General features: G+C 38.2%; 1 protein-coding gene across 1 annotated transcript in view; it reads left to right on the top strand.

The window, feature by feature from the left end:
* Window positions 1–2,566: 2,566 nt before the first annotated feature.
* The window catches only part of C5 (complement C5), an 85,617-nt gene continuing 63,630 nt past the window's right edge, over window positions 2,567–24,553 (top strand). The window contains exons 1-7 of the mRNA XM_042912455.1: window positions 2,567–2,631; window positions 6,262–6,454; window positions 9,073–9,235; window positions 13,221–13,291; window positions 16,440–16,531; window positions 19,776–19,858; window positions 22,477–22,567. Of these exons, the coding sequence (XP_042768389.1) occupies window positions 2,567–2,631; window positions 6,262–6,454; window positions 9,073–9,235; window positions 13,221–13,291; window positions 16,440–16,531; window positions 19,776–19,858; window positions 22,477–22,567 (758 nt within the window). The remainder of the gene's footprint in view (window positions 2,632–6,261; window positions 6,455–9,072; window positions 9,236–13,220; window positions 13,292–16,439; window positions 16,532–19,775; window positions 19,859–22,476; window positions 22,568–24,553) is intronic.

Raw genomic sequence — 24,553 nt, 5'->3', positions numbered from 1 at the left:
TTTCAGCTCAGGTCACGATCTCAGGGCTTGTGAGTTTGAGCCCCACATCTGCTTGGAATTCTCCCTCTCTTCCTCTCTGCCCCTTCCCCACTCATGCTCACTCTCTCTCTTTCTCAAAATAAATAAATAAACTTTTAAAAATCCATTTAAATATATAGGAAGACAAGTGACTAAGGAGAGATATTTATATATGAGGTTCCCAATTAGTTGTAGTTTGTACCCCAATATTCCCTCTCACGCGGCTGTTATAAATAGACTGAGTGGGCTGCATTCTTCAGTGCTGGTAGCACTAACCCATATATATCCCATATTTCTGATGACACACCAACTTGAGGATATAAATAAGTTAAGAATAATAGTGATAGTATTGGGCTGACTATTTAGGTGGTAGGAACACCTTCATATCATGGTGACTTCCGAGAATAATAATAAGGAATTACGCTATTTGACTGGAGTGAAGAAGGGCAACATTGAGGCTGAAGAATCAAGTAGAATCCAGATCAGGAGGGGCCTTGTGAACTAAGTGAAGTCATGTGGGCTCTGTCCTGAGGGTAGAATCAACATGGCATTAGCAGGAAGGCCAGATGACCAGCAAAGTTTCTGCCAGACTTGGATTCTCCTCTTTTAGAGTTGCATATTTGTGTAAAAGCTAAAAACTACCCCCGAAAGGCAACATTGTGAAGAAGAATCCACCTCTGAGCCATGTTTAAAAGGCAGTTAAAAAGTTTCAAACACACTTGAAAATCTGTGAATTGAATTTTGGTTTTAGTGGGGACCTCTGAGATCCATTATTTTAAAAAGTGTTTTCGGGGTGCCTGGGTGGCTCAGTCGGTTAAGCGTCTGACTTCGGCTCAGGTCACGGTCTCGCCGCCCGTGGGTTTGAGCCCCGCGTTGGGCTCTGTGCTGACAGCTCGGAGCCTGGAGCCTGCTTCAGATTCTGTGTCTCCCTCTCTCTGACCCTCCCCCATTCATGCTCTGTCTCTCTCTGTCTCAAAAATAAATAAACGTTAAAAAAAAATTTTTTTTTTAATTAAAAAAAATAAAAAGTGTTTTCTTTCACAGAAATATGCCAATATGTTTGGAAATGTTTGGAAATGTTTGCAAATATCATTTATCACTATTGATTCTATAATACAAGCAAACTTCCTTGGGCTTAAAACACAGATATCTACGATGATTTGAGTATTCTTGCTTTCTCCTAAGTATCTTTTCCCGAAAATGATGGCAAAAGGACTTTGTTTGTTTTAACTTGACCCATCTTTCGTAACCCAGTTTAATCATTTCACAGATTCCCTTTTGAAATAAATGTACTAGATTGTCAGACAATCATGGAAGATTTTTTTTTATCACCTCAATAACATGCAAGAAATATCTTTAGTGAAATTTGTATATCAAATTCTCTTTTGTGTGACATTTTTCTAATGAGTTTAGTACTAAAATGTTGGTAAGGTTAAAACCTTATTAATTCAAAGCAAGGAATGCCAATGTGACCCTAAAACATCTGAATAATTGAAAAATGTCTAGAGAAATTGGTTCTGTTACTTTAGAATAAAGTACCTATTACGTACTAAGGTAGATGAGTACAAATATAAGGAAGATTGTACATAAAATTTTTTCTAGCAAACATAAAACATACAAATCTCAAGGATAAAGTTTTATTTCATTCTAAGTTAATAGACTTGTTTGTTATAGGAAGCTTTTTTTTTCTTCAGCTCTTCTATTAAAATTATTAAAATCTTCATTGAAAGGTATAAACATGAGTTTATTTTAAAAAAAAGATATTCTGCATCTGAATGAATGCAAATTTGGAATTTGTGTCATATGAATTAATAGATATTGGAGGATATCCATTCCCTGCTAAATAGAAAAGTATTTGATGGGTTATTTCCTAGAAAACAATGCCAGTGTCCTCAGCATGGCATTTTCATTGCCTATCACAATCTTTCCTCTACCTAATGTTCAGCATCTTCTGTAGACTGGGACAGACCAAGGAACAATTCCATAGAGCTTCTCTGAAGATCTGTCTTATCCTTAGGCCATTTCCAGTGCCAATAACGTGACCACTCAGGATTTCTCTAGAAAGATTACTTCATGAGCCTTGTCTAAACCAGACCTATCCTAAAATCATCTCATTTTGAAACTGAATCCTGGTGGGTCTCTGTCAGTATCAGAGCATATAGATTCATCAGAGGCATGCTCACAGATTGATACAACTTCAGAGCAGGTGTCCTGGTCAAAAGGGATAAGGCCAAAGGCAAAGAGACCTACTGGCTTCTAGCTTTGAGCCATTCATTCTGTCAAATTCCCATGTTAGAATCTCCTTATTTGTATTAATCAAAATAAATCTCTAGGTGTAAATCCCTTTCTAAAAGATCTCCCACCTCTGCATCTGGGCATTAAAGGGTGTTTTTCAGTTCTGATTTTAGTTTTCCGACTTAAAAGTCCCTCTTTCTGGCATTAATAATTAACCAGTAAACTAATGTACCCAAATTCTTCAACCTCAGTTTATTTAAAAGGAGAGTAGATTCAAAAAGGTTATATCCATGATTTACTGATACCTCCAGCCATGGGCCTTTGGGGCATACTTGTTTTTTTAATCTTCCTGGGTAAAAGTTGGGGACAGGAACAAACGTAAGTAAAAGAACCCATCTTCATTTATCAATGCATCTTAGTTGTGATGAGTGAAAAATAAATTCAGTAGATGGTGCTAATTTGAAAATAACTTTCTACTTCCTAGAGCACCTGGTGAATAGTCTCACCTCTGAATGAGAAAGTCATGGAAGCATTTTGATTTGAGGAGTGGCTTACAACACAGCAGCTTTATGGGATTGTTATTTATAAAAATCTACATAAGTGATTGTTTGAATTCCTCTTCAGAAGAGCAGAAAATAAACTCAAGATAATAAACTTTCTTGCCATTGATTGCTTATTTCTATTTGGTTCATAATTTTCTTTGTATATTCCATGTACTTATTGTACATAGTAAAGCACATGTTACTTTGAGGTCAATTCTAATACTGTGATTTGAAAACCTATTGTAACTGTTTCTAAATTTATGAATTCTTCACAAATTTTGGTGTTATAGAAATATTGTGCATTTTAAAGTATTTCTTAAAAAATACTGGTTTGGGGGCGCCTGGGGGACTCATTCAGTAAAGCATCTGACTTCAGCTCAGGTCACGATCTCGAGGTTCATGCGTTCAAGCCCCATGTCGGGCTCTGTGCTGACAGCTCAGAGCCTGGAGCCTGCCTCAGATTCTGTGTCCCCCCTCTCTTTTTTCCCCTCCCCTGCTCATGCTCTGTCTCACTCTGCCACTCAAAAATAAATAAATGTTAAAAAAAAATACTGATTTTGGGGGCACTTGGGTGGCTCAGTGAAGCGTCCAACTCTTGATTTCAACTCAGGTTATGGGTCAGGCTCTGCACTGACAGCGTGGAACCTGCTTGGGATTCTGTCTCCCTCTCTGTCCCTCTCCCGCTCGTGCTCACTCTCACTCCCTCTAAATAAATAAATAAATGAATAAATAAATAAATGATTTTGTATCTAGAAATAGCATTTTAGTACTGAAAAGGAACTGGAAAGTATCTAATTGAACCTACTTATTTCACATATAAGGATAAACCCAGACAGAGGGGAAAGTGACTTGCCAAAGATCATGCTGCTGGAGGGGGACAAAAGCAGGGCTTGTATTAAGGATTCTTTTTTTTTCCACTTTGGTTTGCTTTTTCTTTTTTTCATTTTGTCATAAATGTATACATAAATATTGAAAATATAAATATAAATGTATACTCAGGATGTCATAAATTTACAACACTCTCCCACCCCTATCTGATTTTCTCACATGGCCACAGTCTTACCCCCTTCCCTCGGTAGTTTTTATATACTCGCTTTTGAGAGGCAAGTGGTAAAAGTTCAGGGAGATTGAGATTAAGTGACTTCAAATTAGTAGTAGAATTAGGACTAGAACCTGGGTCTCATGATTCTGAATTCTTTCTACTACACCGTACTGGCCCTTAATGAGCATCTCCTTTCTCTGAAAAAATGACAGTGTGCTGTTTACAGCATAGCAAACAATATAATTAATTTGATTGATTGATTCAGCAAAATTTATTGAGCACCTACCATGTGATAGGCACTGGGGATGTAATAGGTGGTATAAAGCTTGCATTCTAGTGGGAGAAGCAAATGATGGGTGGATGAATGAACCAATGAATGAATGAATAATATTAGGTGGCTATCAGTACAAGGAAGAAAAAAATAGAGTCAGAGGATAAAGAAATGATGGGGCCTTACCCCAAAGTTGTAGAAAGTGAGAGGAAACAAATTATGCAAATATCTGGGGAAAGAGTATTCCAGGTAGAGGCCAAAGTCATATTTTTGCCTCTCTGCAAGCTCAGTGGCCTGATCTTCTTTTCTTTTTAAAATATTTTTAATTAATTTATTTATTTTGAGAGAGACAGAGAGAGCGAGTGGGGTAGCTGCAGGGGAAGAGAGAATCCCAAGCAGGCTCTCCACTGTCAGTGGAGAGTCCAATGTGGTGCTCAAACTCATAAACCATGAGATCATGACCTGGGCCAAAACCAAGAGCCAGACACTTAACCAATTGAGCCACCCAGGCGTCCCTGGCCTGACCCTCTTAAACTGTTGAAAGAAAATAAGAAAAGTAGGATATATTTTTTTAAGAATGACTTTTTTATGTAAATAGATTGTGGTACTGATAAGCCAATAAAGACCAGAATCTGTATGAAGGGTGATTCCAAAGCCATCTTTTAGGGACTTCTAAATACTGAATACTTTATGTCTTATCACCACCACCACCACCACATGGACAATTCAAAATTAAAACAATATTAAACTGAAAAAGATAAAACTTACGAGAATGCTGAAATTAAAATAGCGTATTTTTCTAGATTTTTCAGATTGCATAACTCTTGCTATCTAGTCTAGTATAGCAATTGAAATTGTTAACCCAGGAAACGGGCTGCTTGGGTTCAATTCCTAATTCTGTAACTTAACTGTGTGACCTTCGGCAAGTAAATTATCAGTTTCTTCATCTGTAAAATGGGAGTAATAATAAGATCTTCCTCACAGAGTGGTTGTAGCACAAAGTGAGTATATCTATCTACCTATCTATCTATCTAGTTGTTAAAACAGTACCTAGCACAGATTTCAGGAAATGTATCTTATTATCAGCAAAACTTAACTTTTCTCATTTCCTCCTCTTCCTGGGTAAGCATTTGAGGAATTCAGATGACGGTTGGAAATCTGGAGATCTTTCCCCTCTTTTACAATTTGTTTGCTGCCAGATGCTTTAAAAGGACTTAATTGTTTCCAAATTAATTTCATTTGTTACCAAAGACTTCCTGACTTTTTAAACGTCATATTGTTGACAGGGGCCCGCAATAATTCTGCCAGGTGCCGTGGCAGGTGGTCTCCAGGCCTGTTCGGCCACTTGAATTAGTCCGTCACTGTGACCTTTTGGGTTGGAGCACACTTTTCTTTTCCTGTGTAATCACACATATGGCTCTCACTATCCAAATTAGCCACTTTCATGAAATATAACTAAGAGTTTATATTTGTAAGTGTTCTTTTAATAAACCAATGAAAATACACACATTTAAAAAATTTATTTCAAAAATCTATATAGACTCATTTGCATTCTTGTATAAACCATGTGAAAAACAATACTGGGAATAGCTTTTAACTCATTTTAGTCAAATTAATGAAACTTAACATTTATCAAGTACTAAGCACGCTAGGTGTTTTCATATACATATTCTCATTTAGTCCTTACTGCAAGCTGGTAAAGAAGGTGTTATTTTCACAGGTAAATTATTTTGGTCTTAGAAAGGGTTAGTGACTTTACCATGGTCACTCAACCAGTAGATGACAGACTGGAATTCAATCCCTGGTGCCTTTGTCGCCTTCTTCATTGAGTAAATATATTGACCTTAGGTACATATTCCAGTCAACAGCATTCAGAGTCTCTCTTTGCTGCAGCGGCTCAGGGAAAGTGTTATTAGTACCTTTCTAAATGCTAACTAAATCTCCAGCTCTGTTTCTCAAGTCTTAATTCCAAGCGTCTTCTTCTTGGAAGCCATGCCGAAATTATCATAGATCACTAATAAACTTTGATTTAAAAATACCACTTTTGAGAAAATGTGCCTATTTGAATTTCTCAAATGAGATGAAAAAATAAGAAACACGACGAAATGCAATCACCTAAAGATAACGGCCCTTTTTTTATCCTGTTTCAACAGGTATGTCATTTCAGCGCCAAAAATATTCCGTGTTGGAGCATCTGAAAATATTGTAATTCAAGTTTATGGATACACCGAAGCATTTGATGCAACAATCTCTCTTAAAAGTTATCCTGATAAAAAATTTAGTTACTCTTCAGGCTATGTTACTTTATCCATGGAGAATAAATTCCAAAACTCTGCAGTCTTAACAGTATGTATTTATTCTTCATTTTCTTTATACATACAGAATATTCTCAACAAAATGTGTACCAACTTTGAATGTTGTAGAGATTTGGCCATTTATTATCACTCACCACTGTGTAATTATTAAATGATGTCAGTCACCCCTGATAATATGGATGAAACAGAAAACTCTAGAAGAGTTGTATCTGATTTTTGAGCAATGCATGTAAATTGTAATGATCGTATTGAAAAGTAAAATTGTACTAATGCAAAAATATTTGGAAATGAAGTGAAAATACTAGCTAACTGTGAAAATTACCATTACAAAGAAATTGAAAAATATGAATATGCATCTTGATCTGTAATGCACTGCCTACAAAACCCCAACGATGCTATAGAACATTTGTTAGCTTGAACTCCAATATTCTGCAATTATAGCTTCCCAAACTAATAAAATTATTGGTTACCTGAGTGAACAGCTCCCATTGACAAGCTGTATCATTCTGGATCAAATAACTTTTCCTTCTATGAAGATATTGTAGTGTACCTTGGTTAGAGTAGTGTTTGCAGCCATTTCTTATTTAAAATTCTAACTAAAAATTACTTCCTGCTCAAAATGCTGTTTTAAATTCTGATATAGATTCTAAAGTAAACAACCAGAAAATCAAAGACAACTAGACGTGGAAGGGGCTCTGAAGCTCATTTAGACCAGTGTTTCTTTAAAATGAGCGCCTTAAAAAATAATTTATATTTGAAATTTTAAAAGAGCTTAAGATTAGAGGGGTGCCTGGCTGGCTCGGTCGGTAGATTGTGCGCTTGTGATCTCGGGGTTATGAGTTCAAGCCCCACGCTGGGTGTGGAGATTACTTAAAAATAATAAAATTTAAAAAAATAAAAATAAAAAGCAAAAGAGCTTAAGATGAGAATTATATTGATATTCAGTATTTTGAATTTATTTCATAAATCTGTTTTGGTTTTATAATTATATAAAACTCATAAGCATAAGAAGATTACACTGGTCTGAGGTTTTACATATTTAAGTAACATTGTAATAAAAATAAATTTTTATTATATTATAAACAATAAAAAGTCAGCACTGAGAGTCCTCCAGAACATTTTATCCATTATAAAAATTTTTAAGTTTATTTATTTATTTTTTGAGAGACAGAGAGACAGAGAGAGTGAGAGGGGGAGGGACAGAGAGAGAGGGAAAGAGAGAATCTCAAGCAGGCTCCGCACTGTCAGCACGGAACCCGATGTGGGGCTTGAACTCACAAACCATGAGATAATGACCTGACCCAAAACAGAGTTGGATGCTTAACTGACTGAGCCACCCAGGCACCCCACATTTGATCCTTTAAATGGAGTCTGTATATTATTCAAGTTTGAGAAACACTGATCTAAATAAATTGTAACCAAATGTAGGAATTTTTTCATTAATGTTCTTGATTGCAAATCCTCTAATCTCTTAAATACTTCCAGTTACTAAGTTTATTAAGAATTAAAATTAATTTCCCAATTAATTTCAGTAGACACTCTTATATCTGATGTCACTGGCCACACATGTGTGGCTGTTACCTTTAAATTTAAATCAATCAAATTTAACTGCAATAAAAAATTCAGTTCATCAGTCACAATAACCACATTCCAAGTGCTCAAATAGCCACATGTGACCTGGCGGCTACCATATTGGACAATGTAGATATTGAACATTTCCATCATCACAGAAAGTGCTCATGACTTGAGCAGACTTAGATAGTTAATTCAAAGAGTAGATTAAGTAGGCAATCATAAAATTTGATGCATATCTTCGGCATTTAATTTTACATCGTAATGTGTCTTTGTTTGCCAATTGTTTGATGTTGTGCCAAAGTCTTTTCTTTAAGCATGGGCACCCTGGTTGGAGTGTCAAATCTTATTTATTATGCATTGCACCTTTAACAAATCATCTTTGTTTACAGTTTCTGTTTCTTTAAAGCAGAGAAAGAATGTAAAGACACTTGTAAAGCAATCTGAGTGCAGTCTTTATAGGTTTTTACTGTCTTCCAAACTTTGACAGTGATCTCACAGATTTAATTCCACGGGTGTTGGTTTTAGGGATTAACTTTTACCCCATGTTTCCAAAGCCTGAGTTTTCATAGAAACACTTTTCTTTCTTTTATTACTCTTTATGTATTATATTTGCATATCATGCAAACATATGTAAAGTAATTACAATTACATACACCAAATGAGAAAGCAGGCAGATCAACCCGTGGGAGCAGAAGGATAGAGAGAGTACAAAGTGTCCTGAACATCAGGCAGGATGTGGCACTGAGGGACTGGAGAGCACGGGCTAATCCAGTGAGCTGATGAAATGAACGTTTGTTAAGAAGCTTCTATAGTAGCAGCTTTATTAAGGGTATATAAAATTTAAGAAACATGGAAACCAAAAGACTTTTAATTGCTTAAGGCTAAATCCTGACTATGATATTTGACATGACACACTTTGGGTAAAATTTATTCAGTATTCTGGCTCCTCTACGACTTTTAAATGGTTAAATACTCATACCCATTTTTTTGTTCTATTGAAATGACAGTAGGACTCAGAAAATCAACAGTTTTTATAACCTAAAAACTATAGTCCATCAACATTTTCTTTAACAGGTACAACCCAAACAGTTGTCTGGAGGACAGAACCCAGTTTCACATGTGTATTTGGAAGTTGTATCGAAGCATTTTTCAAGATCAAAAAAAGTGCCAATAACCTATGACAATGGATTTCTCTTCATTCATACAGACAAGCCTGTTTACACTCCACAACAGTCAGGTAGGGTATAAGATGCCTCTTCCTCTGTGGTGGAGAGGGGGGGATTAACATTATACTGTAGAGTTTTTTTTTACACTTGAAATTAAATGGACACAAGTTTCCCACTTGATCAAAAGAGTCTCAATTCCCAATGACTTCTATATTTATAAATAGCATTTTAATCTAAAATTTATATAGAAATTACTAAATACACCATTTAAGTATAACTTTTAAATTCGTATGGAAAGTACAAAATGAACCATTATATAATCTGCCCCATTAGTTGTTTCCATGGAGAAAAAAGCTTTTTTAAAAATTGTGAAATATTGTGTTATATTTTATTTGTTAAACAAGTAGAAGATGTAATTGCAAATATAATTTTGGAAATGAGAAAATAATTTATTATGGAGCCATGTTCATTTTTTAAAAAGTTCCTTTGACTTTGGAGCTATTCCTCAAATTCAGAAAACAAATCCAACCCTAGGGAATCAGATGATTCAGCAAAGAATAAATTAGATAACAGATATATGGATATTAATTTTCTGAGGGACTCTACTTAAGAAAGTTTCTAATAGAATATTGCTTCATATTCGTGGTTCCTCTGTTAGTGGGAGAAAGGGCAGGATAGCAGGCAACATTCTATGACTGATGGATGACTGGATTTATTCCCAGTGAACCAAAAGTAAAACTCAAAAAAGTGTAGGGGTGCCTGAGTGGCTCAGTTGGTTGGGTGTCTGACTTTGGCTCAGGTAATGATCTCACAGCTCGTGAGTTCAAGCCCCGTGTCAGGCTCTGTGCTGACAGCTCGGAGCCTGGAGCCTGCTTCAGATTCTGTGTCTCCCTCTCTCTCTGCCCCACCCCTGCTTGCGCTCTGTCTCTCAAAACTGAATAAAGGTCACATGTCTGCAGTCAGTTGACTCCTCTGTATCTTCTTCTCACCATCGTTAACTTTTGAGTACATCAAAGATAGCATTATAAGAGAGCTACATGTGGGAGGGGAGTTTATGGACTTTCAATAATGTTATTGTTGGTGAAGGACAGGGGGAAGGGTAGAGGGACCAGCCAGCTTTGTGGAAATGCTTTTCACACAGTGCATACTTGCTAAATGTTGGTTGATGTTGGTGATGACAGTAGTAGGAAGGAACAGGCCTAACCGTGACCACTGCACTAGGGGTTCCTGTTCAGACAAGCTCAGAAAGGAAAGGCCTAGAAAGGGTGGGATATTGCTGTCAGCTTGGACAGATGGTCATTGGCAGAGTAATAGCATCTCTTGACTCCAGGAAGAGGACTTAGTATGTACATAGAGCCCATAAAGCTTGGGCCCTTTAAAACATAATCATACCTTGGGGTGCCTGGGTGGCTCAGTCGGTTAAGCGACCGACTTCAGCTCAGGTCATGATCTTGAAGTCCGTAAGTTCGAGCCCCACATCTGGCTCTGTGCTAGAAGCTCGGAGCCTGGAGCCTGCTTCGAATTCTTTGTCTCCCTCTCTCTCTGCCCCTCACGCACTCACACTCTGTCTCTCTCTCTCTCTCAAAAACAAACATTAAAACATAATCATACCTAGAAACAGACATATCTTTGCCCTTGTCCTCCTCTTATATCAAAGGACTAATTTAGGAGATTAGACACTCTGGAGCCAGAGTGTCTGGGTTCAAACCCCAGCTTGGGCTGTTGTGAGCTCTATGACCCTGCACATGTTACTCAACCTCTCTGAGCCCCACTTTCCTCATCTGTAGAATAGAGATACTACTAGAACTTACCTCACAGAATCGTTGTAAGAGATAAGTGAATTCATATGGATAAAGCACTTAAGACAATGCCTAGCTCAGAGTAAGCACTAGGGAAGTGTTTTCCATTACTATTTGATCTGTGGAATAGCACAAAGCTTCATTTACACAGAAGAAAAAAAATTACTTAAAAGTAATTCTCTTAGAACTGATTAAATCTTGTTATTTCTAGCTCTCATGTCTTGATCCACACATTTAATCTGAAGATCCTTGAGGGATTTAGTGTAACCATCTTTAAGGCTAAAGGCTTAAGTCTTCAAGGCTTTGTAGGTTAAGGACTTCAGAATATTAACCAAAATCCTTCAATTCCATACAACCTGTGTCCTGCCTTCCCCTCCAGCCTTATCACCCACCATGCTCCCCCTCATCTGTGGAAACCAGTCAAACTGACCTCTTTCTAGCTGCTTTCTCACACTACGTTCCTGCCCATATTAAATCCTGTATATCTCTGCCTGGTACATCCATGCCCCCCGCCCCCGCCTGCCTTATTAACACCCACTCGATTCCCACATGTTATCCATAGAGCACGGCCTTCTCTGACCTCTATGACTGCTTCGGATCTCCCTCTTCTATGCTCTCAGAAAGCCAGGCAGTGTCTTCGTAGTGCTTCTCACCCTGGATTGCACATACACTTGTGATATCATGGGTTCTCTCTCTCCTCCACTCCGTGTCTGATTTTCTTACCGCCCTATCTCCAAGTCTAGCATCGTGTCGACACATAGAAGGCATTCGATACGCTTTTTTCAAAACCTAAGAAGCCATTATCTTTGGTACTAAAGAATTATATTGATCTTGCCTCCAATACACTGTTGCCATGAAGACAAGATTAATTTTCTAATCTAGACTCCAACTGGGTAAAAAGTAGATATGTAGCAGTTGTAGAAATAACAATACTAAAATAAAAGTAATAAGCACTCGTTGAGTAGTTATGATGCGCCAGGCTGTGTAACAGCTTTGTCTCATTTGGCCCTCACAATGCTACAGAATGGATACCAGCAGTTCTGTTTTACAGATGAGGGAACTAAGATTTAGAGGGATTAAGTCTCTCACTCCGGGGCATGCTAGGAAGCGACCTTCCCAGGAATGAAACCAAAGTTTTGACCTCCAGAGTCTCCAGGGCCTGAGCTCTTAACTTTTTGTGACATACTGCATCTGGCAGCATCCCAGTGACACTCAGTCTGAACTGGGTATGTCCCTAATGCAGAAGGGAGGACACGAGGCAGAAGGGGAATGAGGGCAAGGGAGACAGCAGAGTGTGCGTGGCGGGGGAGGGGGGGTGGGGGGTGGGCAGATTTACTGAACATTTTGCTTTGACCTTATTGAAACCAATTTTAGAGAGCTTAATGTGGCTTCTTTATGTAGAGCTTTGCATAATACTAACCCTTTAAAAGGATTATGGCTCCACTTCAATTTTATTTTGTGGCTAAAGTTTTGGTCATGAAATGATTTGAGCATCAGTAAATGAACATCAGGGAAATTACAATATGTCGTATTGGGAGGAACTAGATCAGCAGGTCTCAAGCAGTTAAGAGTTCAATTCTAAGCAGATGCATTTGCTTAAAAGGCAGGGAGGGATCTATTAGCTGGCGAAAACAAATGAAGAGAACTAATTGTTCCTGAGCCCTTGCCATTACACATTCAACAATGACAGAACAATGGTAGGATCTGGCTCAATGAATCTAATACCACACAATTCAAAGCTGCCATTAGCAACAATAAGGGATACTTTGGGGGCCTTGCTGGTTTTTATAAGTGCAAAAGTATATAATGTTGAAATCAAACTACCTAATTTTCCACCGAAATCTTCAACTCTTATACGAGACATTATATTCCCATATAACCATATGGTAGAGATCACTATGAAATTCTTTTTTTATTTACCATGAAATTCTTGATAAACAGTGGCCTAATGTGTGTTCCCCAAAAAGTTGTATGGATATACATTTTAACAAAATGACCTGTACTTTATTTTCACTAGGAAAAGTAGCTCTTTAAAGACATCCAAGAGAATTCTCTTTAAAAGAAAATAATCTTCAGTAATGTATATGTCTGTAAACTAACTTTTTCTTTCTTCCAAATATGGATTTTTCCTGTGTAGATTTTTGTGATTGAGTTTTTTTTTAATTATACTCATCTCTTTTAAGGATGATTATTGTAAAAAAAATCAAAATACTCTTGTGTTTAATGGAGGTTTTGATAATATCAATTATTCTTACAGTAAAGGTTAGAGTTTATTCACTGAATGATGACCTGAAACCAGCCAAAAGAGAAACTGTCTTAACTTACATCGTAAGTATGTTATTTATTTAAATAATAATTTAGCTCATCTTCAGGATTAGGTATGTGGTTCCATAACTCTGCCCTAACCCCACAATAACTCATTCAATGTTTGGTAAACGGTTATTGAACATCTTCTGTAAGTATAACATTGTAAGTCTACACCTCGACAATAGATATATGTAAAAAAAACTCATAAAAATTAACTTTCAGCAGTTATGACTTTGAGCTAAACGCTTTAAATATATCCTTCATGATTCCTTTCTTAAAATGCATCAATCAACCACTAAGAGTTGGTTGACTATTAATTGAATATTACATCTGAGATTTTTTATTTGTACCATTCAAGATAAAGAATTATAATCTGGGCCACTTACACTTAAGAAACTTAGAGTTTAGGGGCGCGTGGGTGGCTCAGTCAGTTCAGCATTCAACTCTGGATTTCTGCTCAGGTCATGATCTCTCGCGGTTCGTGAGATCGAGCCCCACGTCAGGCTCTGCGCTGGTAGTGGGGAGACTGCTTGGGATTCTCCCTCTCACTCTCTCTCTGCCTCTCCACAACTTGCTCTCCCTCTCTCAAAATAGATAAACATTAAAAAAAAAAAAAAAACACCTTAGAGTTTAGTAACATACTAACACATGCGAAAAATAGTGTTAAAACATGAGATAAGTAAGGATCAGTAGTTATCAACCCTTTATCAGCCATAACATGCATAATAGAAGACATGCCTCCTGTGGTCTTACCAGTTTGTGTCACAGCCCTATAAAACTTTTGTGAGGAAGTAACACTCACCCATTAACAGCAGGTATATTAGTCATGGTCTTTCACAATAGGCTGCAGCCCCTTTTCTCCTACTAAAAAAGCCTGTAAGATGAAAACCTTACCAGAACACAAGAAGGAGTGAACTACAGGGATAACTTGGAATGCTGTATAGCTTACAAAAATCATAAACCTTTAACAAACTTTAACCTCTGACTATGTGATAACGATTTACTTGTGAAACATCAGAGTGTGCCAAGAATGTGGCTGATAACTATTGATATAGACTGTAAACTCCAGCAGTCCAGAAAAGAGTTTAGGATGGCCAAGGGATAGGTCAAGGAAGAAGTGAGATTTGGACTAGGCCTGTAACAATTGAGCCAAATTGAGAGTGGTGGAGAAGACATGGGCAGGTTGCTAGAAAGGAACAACCGAGAACAGAATCAGAGGTGAAAGGAACTGGACAGGAAGAAAGCAATCTGATTCCAGAGCAGAGGCATCCCTGGGAAGAGAGGGGTCAATAAGATCTGAAAGTTAGAACAGGGCACCAGAGGCTTGAATAACCAGACCTGGAAGTTGAGAGTTGATGTAGCAGGTTGTAGGGAAGAACCCCTGCGGATTTACTGAAGAGACCAGGGAAAAGAATGGAGGGCAAATGTGTAGTCATGAGCACCACTACAGTAGAAGTGAAGGGATGTGCAGTAAGGGAATCCCATGCTGGGCTGCTGCAGAAACCTAGGTGCAGGGAGAGGTGTGATAGCAGCAGCAGAAGAAGTGCAGAGAGAGGCCCCTCAGACTGCCTGAATGAGGGTGAGGAGAAGAAGCCTGTGAGAGTGGCATTGACAGCCACTAGGAAGCCAATGTGAATTTACCAGTTTATAACGGGTCTGTGTGGGCTGGCTTGTCCTAAAACTATGAGCCTTTTCCTCTGGAACCAAGACTTGAGTTGAGGAATAGCTATACATACTGGAGTAGATACTACAGGACAAAACCCACTGGAGTATAAACCAAACAAATTATACAGTAGGGCCAATGGCACATGAGATCAGAGGGAAGGCTAAATGGAGGTGAGAGGGAGGGCTGAAGCGATCCTTTTCTGGAATAGAACAGGTTTCAATTAAAAGAGTAGACCCAGATTTGTAAAAGTAGTGGAGAACTTCCTATGTAGGGAACAGGATGAGTTTTCCAATGGCAGCAGGAGGGAGTAAGAAATGAGATCGCAAATAAACTGGCCAAGTGGTATTGGGAGTCTGGGAGGGGACAGAGTGAGGAGAGGCAGTGTCAGCTCAAATGCCCTTTTTCTGTCAGAAAACACAAGAGGATGTGGACAGATGCTTTTTATTTTATTTTATTTCTCCCAGTTGAGCTTCAGTGCTGAAAAATCCTGGCACAAGGGAGACTGGATGCCAGTCATCCCATGTATAAGCTGCCCCAAGAAGAGAGGATTGAGGAATCTGATCCCAGAGCCACAGAGAATCTGTATACAGGAAGTGTCCCGAAAATAGTGCTCAAGAGAGATCATCACGGAAGCACTGGGTGGGACGAACTCCAGGGATAAAGAACAGCACAGAAGATATTTAGCTGCCATCCTGATTCTGGTTCAGAATAGGCCTTTGTACCTCGAGGGAAAAACACCTTAAAATCCTGGCCGTGAATTTCATAGTCATGGCACATGGTGGTAAATTTCTGGATTAAGGTCAAAATGGACCTCTGCATGTAGTCCAAAGAAAATTAAAAAAACCTCCTTTCAATAATTTTCAAACCCACACATAGAAGGAAATTTATGGGGGAAGCTTTACGAAAACTTTCAAGTTTGATTAACCATTTTGGGTGTTTAATCAAGTTCAAAATGTCCATAGGGCACAATTCTAAAATGTCTTGCTAATAAAAGCATTTTATAGCATGTTTGCTTTGGAAAACTTCACATGAACAGATATGGAATTTGGGTTGTGGTACCTATAAAGCCTGTAAGTTCACATTTGGTTAGTTATAACATCAGTTATTGTTACACTTCTTTTTTTAGTTATTACAACAGAAAGTTGAGTCTCTTCCAGATAATTGAGACTAGGATATGCCGAACACCAATATAAACCTCTCTCTCTCTCTCTTTCTCTGTCCTCCCTCCCTCTTCTTTCCCTCCTTTCCTCTCTCTCTTTGACTCTCTCTCCCTCTCTCTCCCTCCCTCTCCCTGTGGCAGGACATGGAGGAGAGGTTAAAAAGAGGGAGCTTAAATGAACCATATTTGCCTTTCACAACATTTAAGTGATCTTCCTCCTTCATATTTAATTTGGAGACATAGATATTCGTTAGTAAATATTTCCACAAGTCAAAGATAATATAAATCAATTGACTTGTTTAATGTGGCTTATGTGATTTGAGTTTGTTTGTTTTTATTCAAAGGATCCTGAAGGATCGGAAGTGGACATTATGGAAGAAAATGATTATACCGGAATCATCTCTTTTCCTGACTTCAAGATTCCATCCAATCCTAAGTACTTTAAAGTATTTGTTAATATAAGTTTTCTCTAAAAAGCACATCTGGAACTTTTGGTTGTGAGGCAGATAACCCGTCAAATGGAGCCACCTAGTGCTAACAAATGGTGTAAGCGTGAAAGAAAGGAGGCTGTGCAAAACAGTGCCCTTGTCATGAGCACCGGGTGATGCATGGAATGTTGAATCACTATATTATACACTGAAACTACTATAACGCTGCGTGTTAACTAACTGGAACTAAAATAAAATAAATAATGAAAAAGTAGAAAGACCCTAAAAAATGTTCTTAAACAAAAAGGGCACAACGTAAGTGTGAAACAAAATGTAAGTCTAATGAGAAGTGAGGCTCAGTTTCTGGCAAACAAAAACCTCCCACTTCTCATCAATCCTCTTTATATATAGAAATAAAAATTTGGGAGAGACAAAAATAGTCCCCAGGATTTTTTTTTTTTCATTAAAACCATCAACCCTCTACCCTTCAAGGAACCTAAGAGACTATCAGTCTAAAAGGCTGGTATGGTCCCATGCCTTGCTCTGAGAGTTATAAAAATATTGGTCCTCTGTAGTCTTTGTCTGTGTAGACTACCAGAAGACAGATTTCAGGAGGGAGAGTGTTCTCAGAGCCATTTCTTTTCTTTTTTCTTTTCTTTCTTTATTTATTTAGGCCTCCTGTGAAAAGGATTTAAGGTGGCGCCTAGGTGGCTCAGGTGGTTAAGCATCTGACTCTTGATTTCAGCTCAGGTCATGATCTCATGTTCATGGGTTCAAACCCCATGTGCAGAGCCTACTTGGAATTCTCTGTTTCTCCTTCTCTCTCTCTGCTTCTCCTCCCATGCTCCCTCTCTCTCTTTCTCTCTCTCAAAATAAATAAGTAAACATTTTAAAAATGGATGTAAGAACAGTTTAAACTGCTCAGTGTAATAAAATGAATTCAATGTAATAAATATTTAGTGAGCATCTTCCTGGTATGTGCAAAGCACATAGGGAATGAATACACAAAATGGAAATGAATAATCTACAGTCCGTGTCTTCATGGAAATTATAATAGAGCAAGACAAATAAGTGTACTTATATCTACCCTATGACCCAGCAATAGCACTGCTAGGAATTTACCCAAGGAATACAGGAGTGCTGATGCATAGGGGCACTTGTACCCCAATGTTTATAGCAGCCCTTTCAACAGTAGCCGAATTATGGAAAGAGCCTAAATGTCCATCAACTGATGAATGGATAAAGAAGTTGTGGTTTATATATACAATGGAATACTACTTGGCAATGAGAAAGAATGAAATATGGCCTTTTGTAGCAACGTGGATGGAACTGGAGAGTGTTATGCTAAGTGAAATAAGTCATACAGAGAAAGACAGATACCATATGTTTTCACTCTTATGTGGATCCTGAGAAACTTGACAGAAGACCATGGGGGAGGGGAAGGGGGAAAAAAAAAGTTAGAGAGGGAGGGAGTCAAACCATAAGAGACTCTTAAAAACTGAGAATAAACTGAGGGTTGATGGGGGGCAGGGAGGGAGGGGAGGGTGAGTGATGGGCATTGAGGAGGGCACCTGTTGGGAGGAGCACCGGGTGTTGTATGGAAACCAATTTAACAATAAATTTCATATTAAAAAAAAAAATCAATTTGAAAGTTAAAAAAAATAAATGGCTAAATACAACTTTAAAGCAAAATCTCCTTATGGTCATTTTTCTGACCTCTGGAAGGGAGTTTGCAGTTAATTTGCTGTTTGCAATTAATTCACTGAAGATGTTCTAGAAATGTGAGTGAAGTTGGGGATTTAATTTTTATAATGCATACTTCCTTGAAAATATTACATGCTCTATCACACGGAACTGATCTTATTATTTTATAACTATTATCATTTCTCCAACTTCATCTTGTGCCATTTGCTCCCTAACAGATTTTATTTATATCAGACATGGTAACCCCTCACGATCACTACTTTTCTACCCCAGTACCTTTGCACATGGTGTTCCCTCTGCTTAGAATGTGCTTCACCTTGCTCTTCACAAGGCTGGCTTCCTCTCATTCTTTGGGACACAAAGTAAATGCTCCCTTTTCAAAGAGGCTATTCCTGGATGCACCATCTAATGTAGTCCCTCTCTCTTTCTCTTTTTTTTTTTTTTTTACTCTCTTATTTATTTACTTCATGGTACTTACCTCAATGTTACATTTATTTATATGCCTCTTTATTGTCTGTTTTTGCCCACTGTTACATCGTTAGCACTTCAACATAACAGGCACTTGGCAAATATTCATTGAATTGATGATGATGATGATGATGATGATAGTCACAATATTAAGTATATTGATTGCATAACCAACATGCAAGATAAATAGCATTTTTCTCATTTCACAAATGAGGTTAAGCAACTTGCCCAAATCCAATTTGCCAGTAAATGGAAAAGTGGGAATTACAAATCTCTTGGACTGTAGCTCTATGAAGACAAATTCTTCCATTTTGTTCATTTTTATCTCCAGTTGTTTCTCCAGTGCTCAGTAAATATTTTTAAATAGAGGTTGTTAATTAAACCCAGGACATTTTCCTCTTTAAATGAACCATGCTTTGTCTCTAACCATAACTTCTTTTATGTGAGGTGTGTGCTGTATCATCTGGGTAAGCTCGACTTGTATCTTTCTACAAACATTGTCCTACTATAGTGCAGATTTTAGTATTATGTTAGTATAATTATGGTTTAGATTAATTAAGTTAATCCTCAAGTTTCACAAGCTCTTCAAATCAAAGCCATTGACTAGATTAAGACAAAATTCCTGAAAAAAATAACAATATATGAAGAACTAATTACCAAACAATTTCTATTGTCCTGAAAATGCTCAATTATTTGTTTGTTACTTAAAGTTCTACACAAATAAAATACATTACGTAGGCTAAATTCATCTCTACTTACTTTCTCCTCTTTATTTTTTTTAACATTTATTTATTTTTGAGACAGAGAGAGACAGAGCATGAGCGGGGGAGGGTCAGAGAGAGAGGGAGACACAGCATCTGAGGCAGGCTCCATGCTCTGAGCTGTCAGCACAGAGCCCCACGCAGGGCTCAAACTCACAAACCGTGAGATCATGACCTGAGCCAAAGTCGGACACTTAACTGACTGAGCCACCCAGGCGCCCCATTTTCTCCTCCTTAAAACACGAATCAATTGGATTTCCTCTGGGCAAATTAAAACTACTTGATGACTTCCATAATTTTAAATATTTTCCTTCCACAGATACGGTGTGTGGACAATCCGAGCTAAATATAAAGAGGACTTTTCAACGACTGCAACCGCATATTTTGAGATTAAAGAATATGGTAATTTGTGATAATTAAAAGCTTACCTGTAAAAAAATTAGTGTTTGTGCACTAATGCTTTCCATTAGTGAACTTACGGCAGAATCAGTCCCAGATGAAGAGGCAGCCCGGCTGGCATGGTTGTAAACAGTGGCTGGGGGCGGGGACGGGGGGGAGGGGGTGTGTGCTCATTGTTGGAAGGCCTAGGCTCTGGCTCTAGCATGCCTTTGTTACCCTCCAATAAGCTCACAAACCTCTCTGGACTTGTGTTCCTCATCAGAGAGCCAGAAGAGACCTAGTCCCCCAGGGAGCTTGACTAATGACGGTCAAAAATTATGATTTTAGGAGAAGCTTAAGTAGGCTGAGATGAAGTGAGCAGAACCCAGTAAGACGAATGATTTACTCAAGTCATTAAAACCAACTGGTGCAAGAACGAGAGCAATTGGGTTTGCATCCCCCAAGTTCAGTGCTATTTTCCTTCTGGCTCACTAATCCCTAATATATTTATCTGAAAACTTAAGATATTCTTATTTCGAAATCAATCGTATTAATGGACTAATAATTAACATATAAATAGCTTATCTTTCCATTCTTATAGTTGTTTACTAGAGTATTTATGTGCTTTGATATCAAATTTAACTTTGTTTTGCTTGAAGTCATTTTTTATTCCTCCAGGAGACTCATAATAATATGGAGAATAAATCCACAGATGTTAACGATTGGCAAACAAAACAGTGACAAAAAATAACTTGTTATGCTGAAACAATTTCAAAGGTTCTACCCTCTCAATACCTATAAGCCTACCTGATCCCACTCCCTCCAAGTATGTTTGCTGCTTCTCATGTATATCTAGAATTCATCCACCTCTTACCATCTGAGACCATCCTCATCCATTCATCACCAGGCTCCCCCCGCTCCCCGGACTACTGCAAAAGTCTCCTAATTGCTGTCCCTTCTTCCAAGCTATTCTCACTTGGTATTGGCCAAAATAATCTTGAAATGCAAATCTCATCATGTTATTTCTCTATTGAAAAGTCCCCAATAGCTCCTTGTTCCTTTGCTAATCAAAATCAAAATCCTTATTTTGAGCTGGCCCCTGCCTACCTCCTCTGCAGCCTCATTTTATACCATTCATCCTCTTATTTCCCTCCAGCAGTGGTGACTTTGGACACAATGTTCCACCTGCCCAGAACATTCTTCCCCTCCCCCACTACCTAGCCAACTCCTACTCATGTTTCAAGTCTCAGCTGAAAAGCCATTTATTCAGCAAATCTGTTCCTAACTTCTCTTTCCTGGGAAGGATTCTCTGTAATGTATATTGGTTTTCATAACTGTGGTATAGGTGTTTTTCTGTGTAATTATTTGCTTACCACTGTCTTTACTGTTTGACTAATGAGCTCATTAAGGACAAGGTTTGTATCTTTCTGTTCACTGGGATATCCTTGTCAATAGGAGCATGCCTGCCACATAGCAAATAGGTATTAGATGAAAGGATGAAATGTTTTCCTCCATGTCATATCAGAGAGAACACACCTGCCTTCATCTTTGGTAAAATAGGGAATGCACCCTAGAGCAACAAAGTGCATTCCTCTTTATTTCCATTTTGTCAGCACAGAGCCCAATGTCAGGCTCAATCCCATGAACCATGAGATCATGATCTGAGCTGAAACCAAGAGTGGAACACTTAACTGACTGAGCCACCCAGGCGCCCCAATTACCCAATTTTCTATTAACAGTTTCGGTGGTTAATAGAACTAGAATCTATGGGACCCCTGGGTGGCTCAGTTGGCTGAGCGTTGAACTCTTGATTTTAGCTCAGGTCATTATCTCATGGTCATGGGATCAAGCTCACATTGGGCTCTGCACTGGGCATAGAGCCTACTTGGGATTCTCTCTCTCTCTCTCTCTCTCTCTCTCTCTCTCTCTCTGCCCCTCCCCCACTCGAGCACTCTCTCTTTCTCTCTCCCTCAAGAAAAAATTAATAAAGAATCCATAAGCCCTGGTACACAGCTTTAGTATAAAGAGAAGGCAGTGCCCTTTTGACAGGTGAAATTCTTTTTTCTTGAGCAATCAAGATACCAGAGAGAGACAGAGAGAGGGAAAGAACTCCTTCCTGTCTACCCTAATTTTAAATTTTGCATGAATGTTCTTTCTTTTAGCTAATTATAAGCTTTCTCTTCTTGACTAAAGTCAAAGTTTTATGTTGGAATTTGGAGACTGGATGGGTTTATCTACAAGACAAAAAAGGGAACTGTTAAATCAGCCAGAATTTTCCTCTTCTATTTTAAACTTAACAAAACTCATGGAGCATATACTATGTTTAAGGCTCATGAGAAGCATGGGAGGGGGAGAGATACAAAGATACATAGAGTATAGCCTTTTTGGTTTTCAAGGAGCTTATACTTTAGTGAATAAATGCTGTAATCAAAGTATAAGCAAAGTGCTTCTGGTACACAGAGCTGGATAAACCTCTGATGGGTAGAGTAGGAGGTGTCCCAGAGATATTGCTGACAGTGATGAGAAGGAGGATGACGATGGCAAGGTGGATGTTGTATTGATGTCACAGCTTGTCTAACTATACCGGAAAGAAGGCTACTCTAATTTAAACGGTAAAATTGCCTCTTTGTTTTTATTTTCAGTGTTGCCACATTTTTCTGTCTCAATAGAACCAGAAAATAGTTTCATTGGCTATAAGGACTTCAATGATTTTGAAATTACTATAAAAGCAAGGTAAGAAAGTTTTCTTTTTTCTTTCTTTTTTTTTTTTTTTTTTCAGATCATCCAGTTAAATTGAGTGCTAACTCTTATTGGTGATAGTTGCCCAAAGTGAGAAGTGTGATTCCTCCATCCACTTTATTGAGATATTGTTGACATGTAACATAGTGCAAGTTTAAGGTGTACAATGTGTTGATCTAATCTGCATATATATTGCAGAGATCTGTGATTTACTGGCAGTGTTTTTCGTGACTTTGGGATTGACTGAGGAAACATTGGGCTTATAGTTTATTTGTTTTGATTTTTTGCTGATTCTGATTTTAGTTTTGTTGGTTACTCAACAGCAAAAACTCCTAAAGTTTTAAGTTCAATGTGTGTGTTTAGGAACCAGCATGACATAAGGATATTGGGGTTGAGATGTGAAGAGTTTACTTCTCGTCATTTTTTAATGGCTTAATCAACCAGCTAATGCTGCATGACCTCTTCAAGACCCAATGCTTTAAAACCACAACCATTTACAACACAGCTGGGCAGTTCTGCTGATCTGGTCCAGGCTGAATGTAAGCGGTGCTCCCCCGTGTGCCTGGGGTCGGTTGGCAGCTCACCTGGGGGCTGGCTGGTCTAGGGAGGTCTTATTTTCATGCCTGGCAGTTGACTTAGATTGACTGAAAGTACAAAGATAATTGGACTATGTGTATCTTTCATCATCTAGCAGATCTGTCTGTAGTAGCAGCAGTGCTCAGAGAAAGAATATGGAAGGCATAAAAGTCCATCACTTCTACCACGTTCTTTTGTCCAAAGCAAATTACAAGACCAGCCCAAAGGAAACAGATTTCTTTTACACCTTTTACCCACAAGGAGCTCCAAAGGTGGTAGATATATGGGGCAGTGGAGAACTGGAGTTAGTTTTGCAAGCAATCTCCCACAAAAGCTCAGGTCATTTAAAAATGACAATATAATATCATTATTAGTAACAATAACCAATTTGCATAACTATATGTGTTGGGCATCTTTCTAAGTACTCTGTATATATTAGCTTACTTAATCTTTATGAAATCGCTATGAGATAGTTACTATTTCTGTCCCCATATTACAAATGAAGAAACAGAGGTACATGAATGTTAAGTAATTTGCCCAAGATCTCACAGCTAGGAAGTCCCATGGTCTGTCTGGTTTCAGGGTTCAGGCCTTTCAACCCTATCCTACACTGCCTTTCTTAGTAGCATTTATTCCTAAAATAGAGTGTTACTTAGTCTAAACCAACATAAAGACTCATCTGACAGAGAATTAACAAAGTGACTTCTTGTAGTTTATTTTTTTTAATGTTTTATTTATTTTTGAGGGACAGAGAGACACGGTACGAGCTGGGGAGGGGCAGAGAGAGAGGGAAACGTGGAATCCACAGCAGGCTGCAGGCTCCGAGCTGTTAGAACCCTATGTGGGGCTTGAACCCATGAACTGCGATATCATGACCTGAGCTGATGTCGGACGCTTAACTGACTCAGCCACCCAGGCACCCCAACAAACTGACTTCTTTTAATGGAGGAACTTACTTTACGTGTGCAGACCACGGATAAGGGAGGTTAACTCTAGCTATAGTATTGTTTTTTTTGTTTGTTTTTTTTTTTGTTTTTTTTTTTATAGTATTGTTTTCTATGCAGCAAGTTTCCTTTAGCCTCTCTTTAGTTCTAAACTAAAAAAAGGAAATACAAAGTTAGAATGTTAAAAAAGAACTTATCTCCTCTAACAATGAGATTGAGCGTGCTGCTTCCAAAGGTGTCAAAGAAGGTAGGGCACAGTGCTTCACTGATACCAAAATCATCAAGGAAGCAGTGTTTCCTGATCCCGGACCTGAGGTCTTTTGATCTCCTCAAGCAAGATCCGTTTTTTTCATCTAGCACAGAGTCATAAAAATCCGCACTTCGGCTTTATTATTATAGCTTTATGAGGATGAGATATAATAGGGGATGGAAGACACTTTAAAGTGTATCGAGTGCTGGG

Source organism: Panthera leo, chromosome D4, assembly GCF_018350215.1.
Source record: "Panthera leo isolate Ple1 chromosome D4, P.leo_Ple1_pat1.1, whole genome shotgun sequence".
Classification (NCBI taxonomy): Eukaryota; Metazoa; Chordata; class Mammalia; order Carnivora; family Felidae; genus Panthera; species Panthera leo.
Note: the sequence above shows the minus strand (reverse complement) of the source record. Positions and strands in the feature narration are given on the sequence as shown.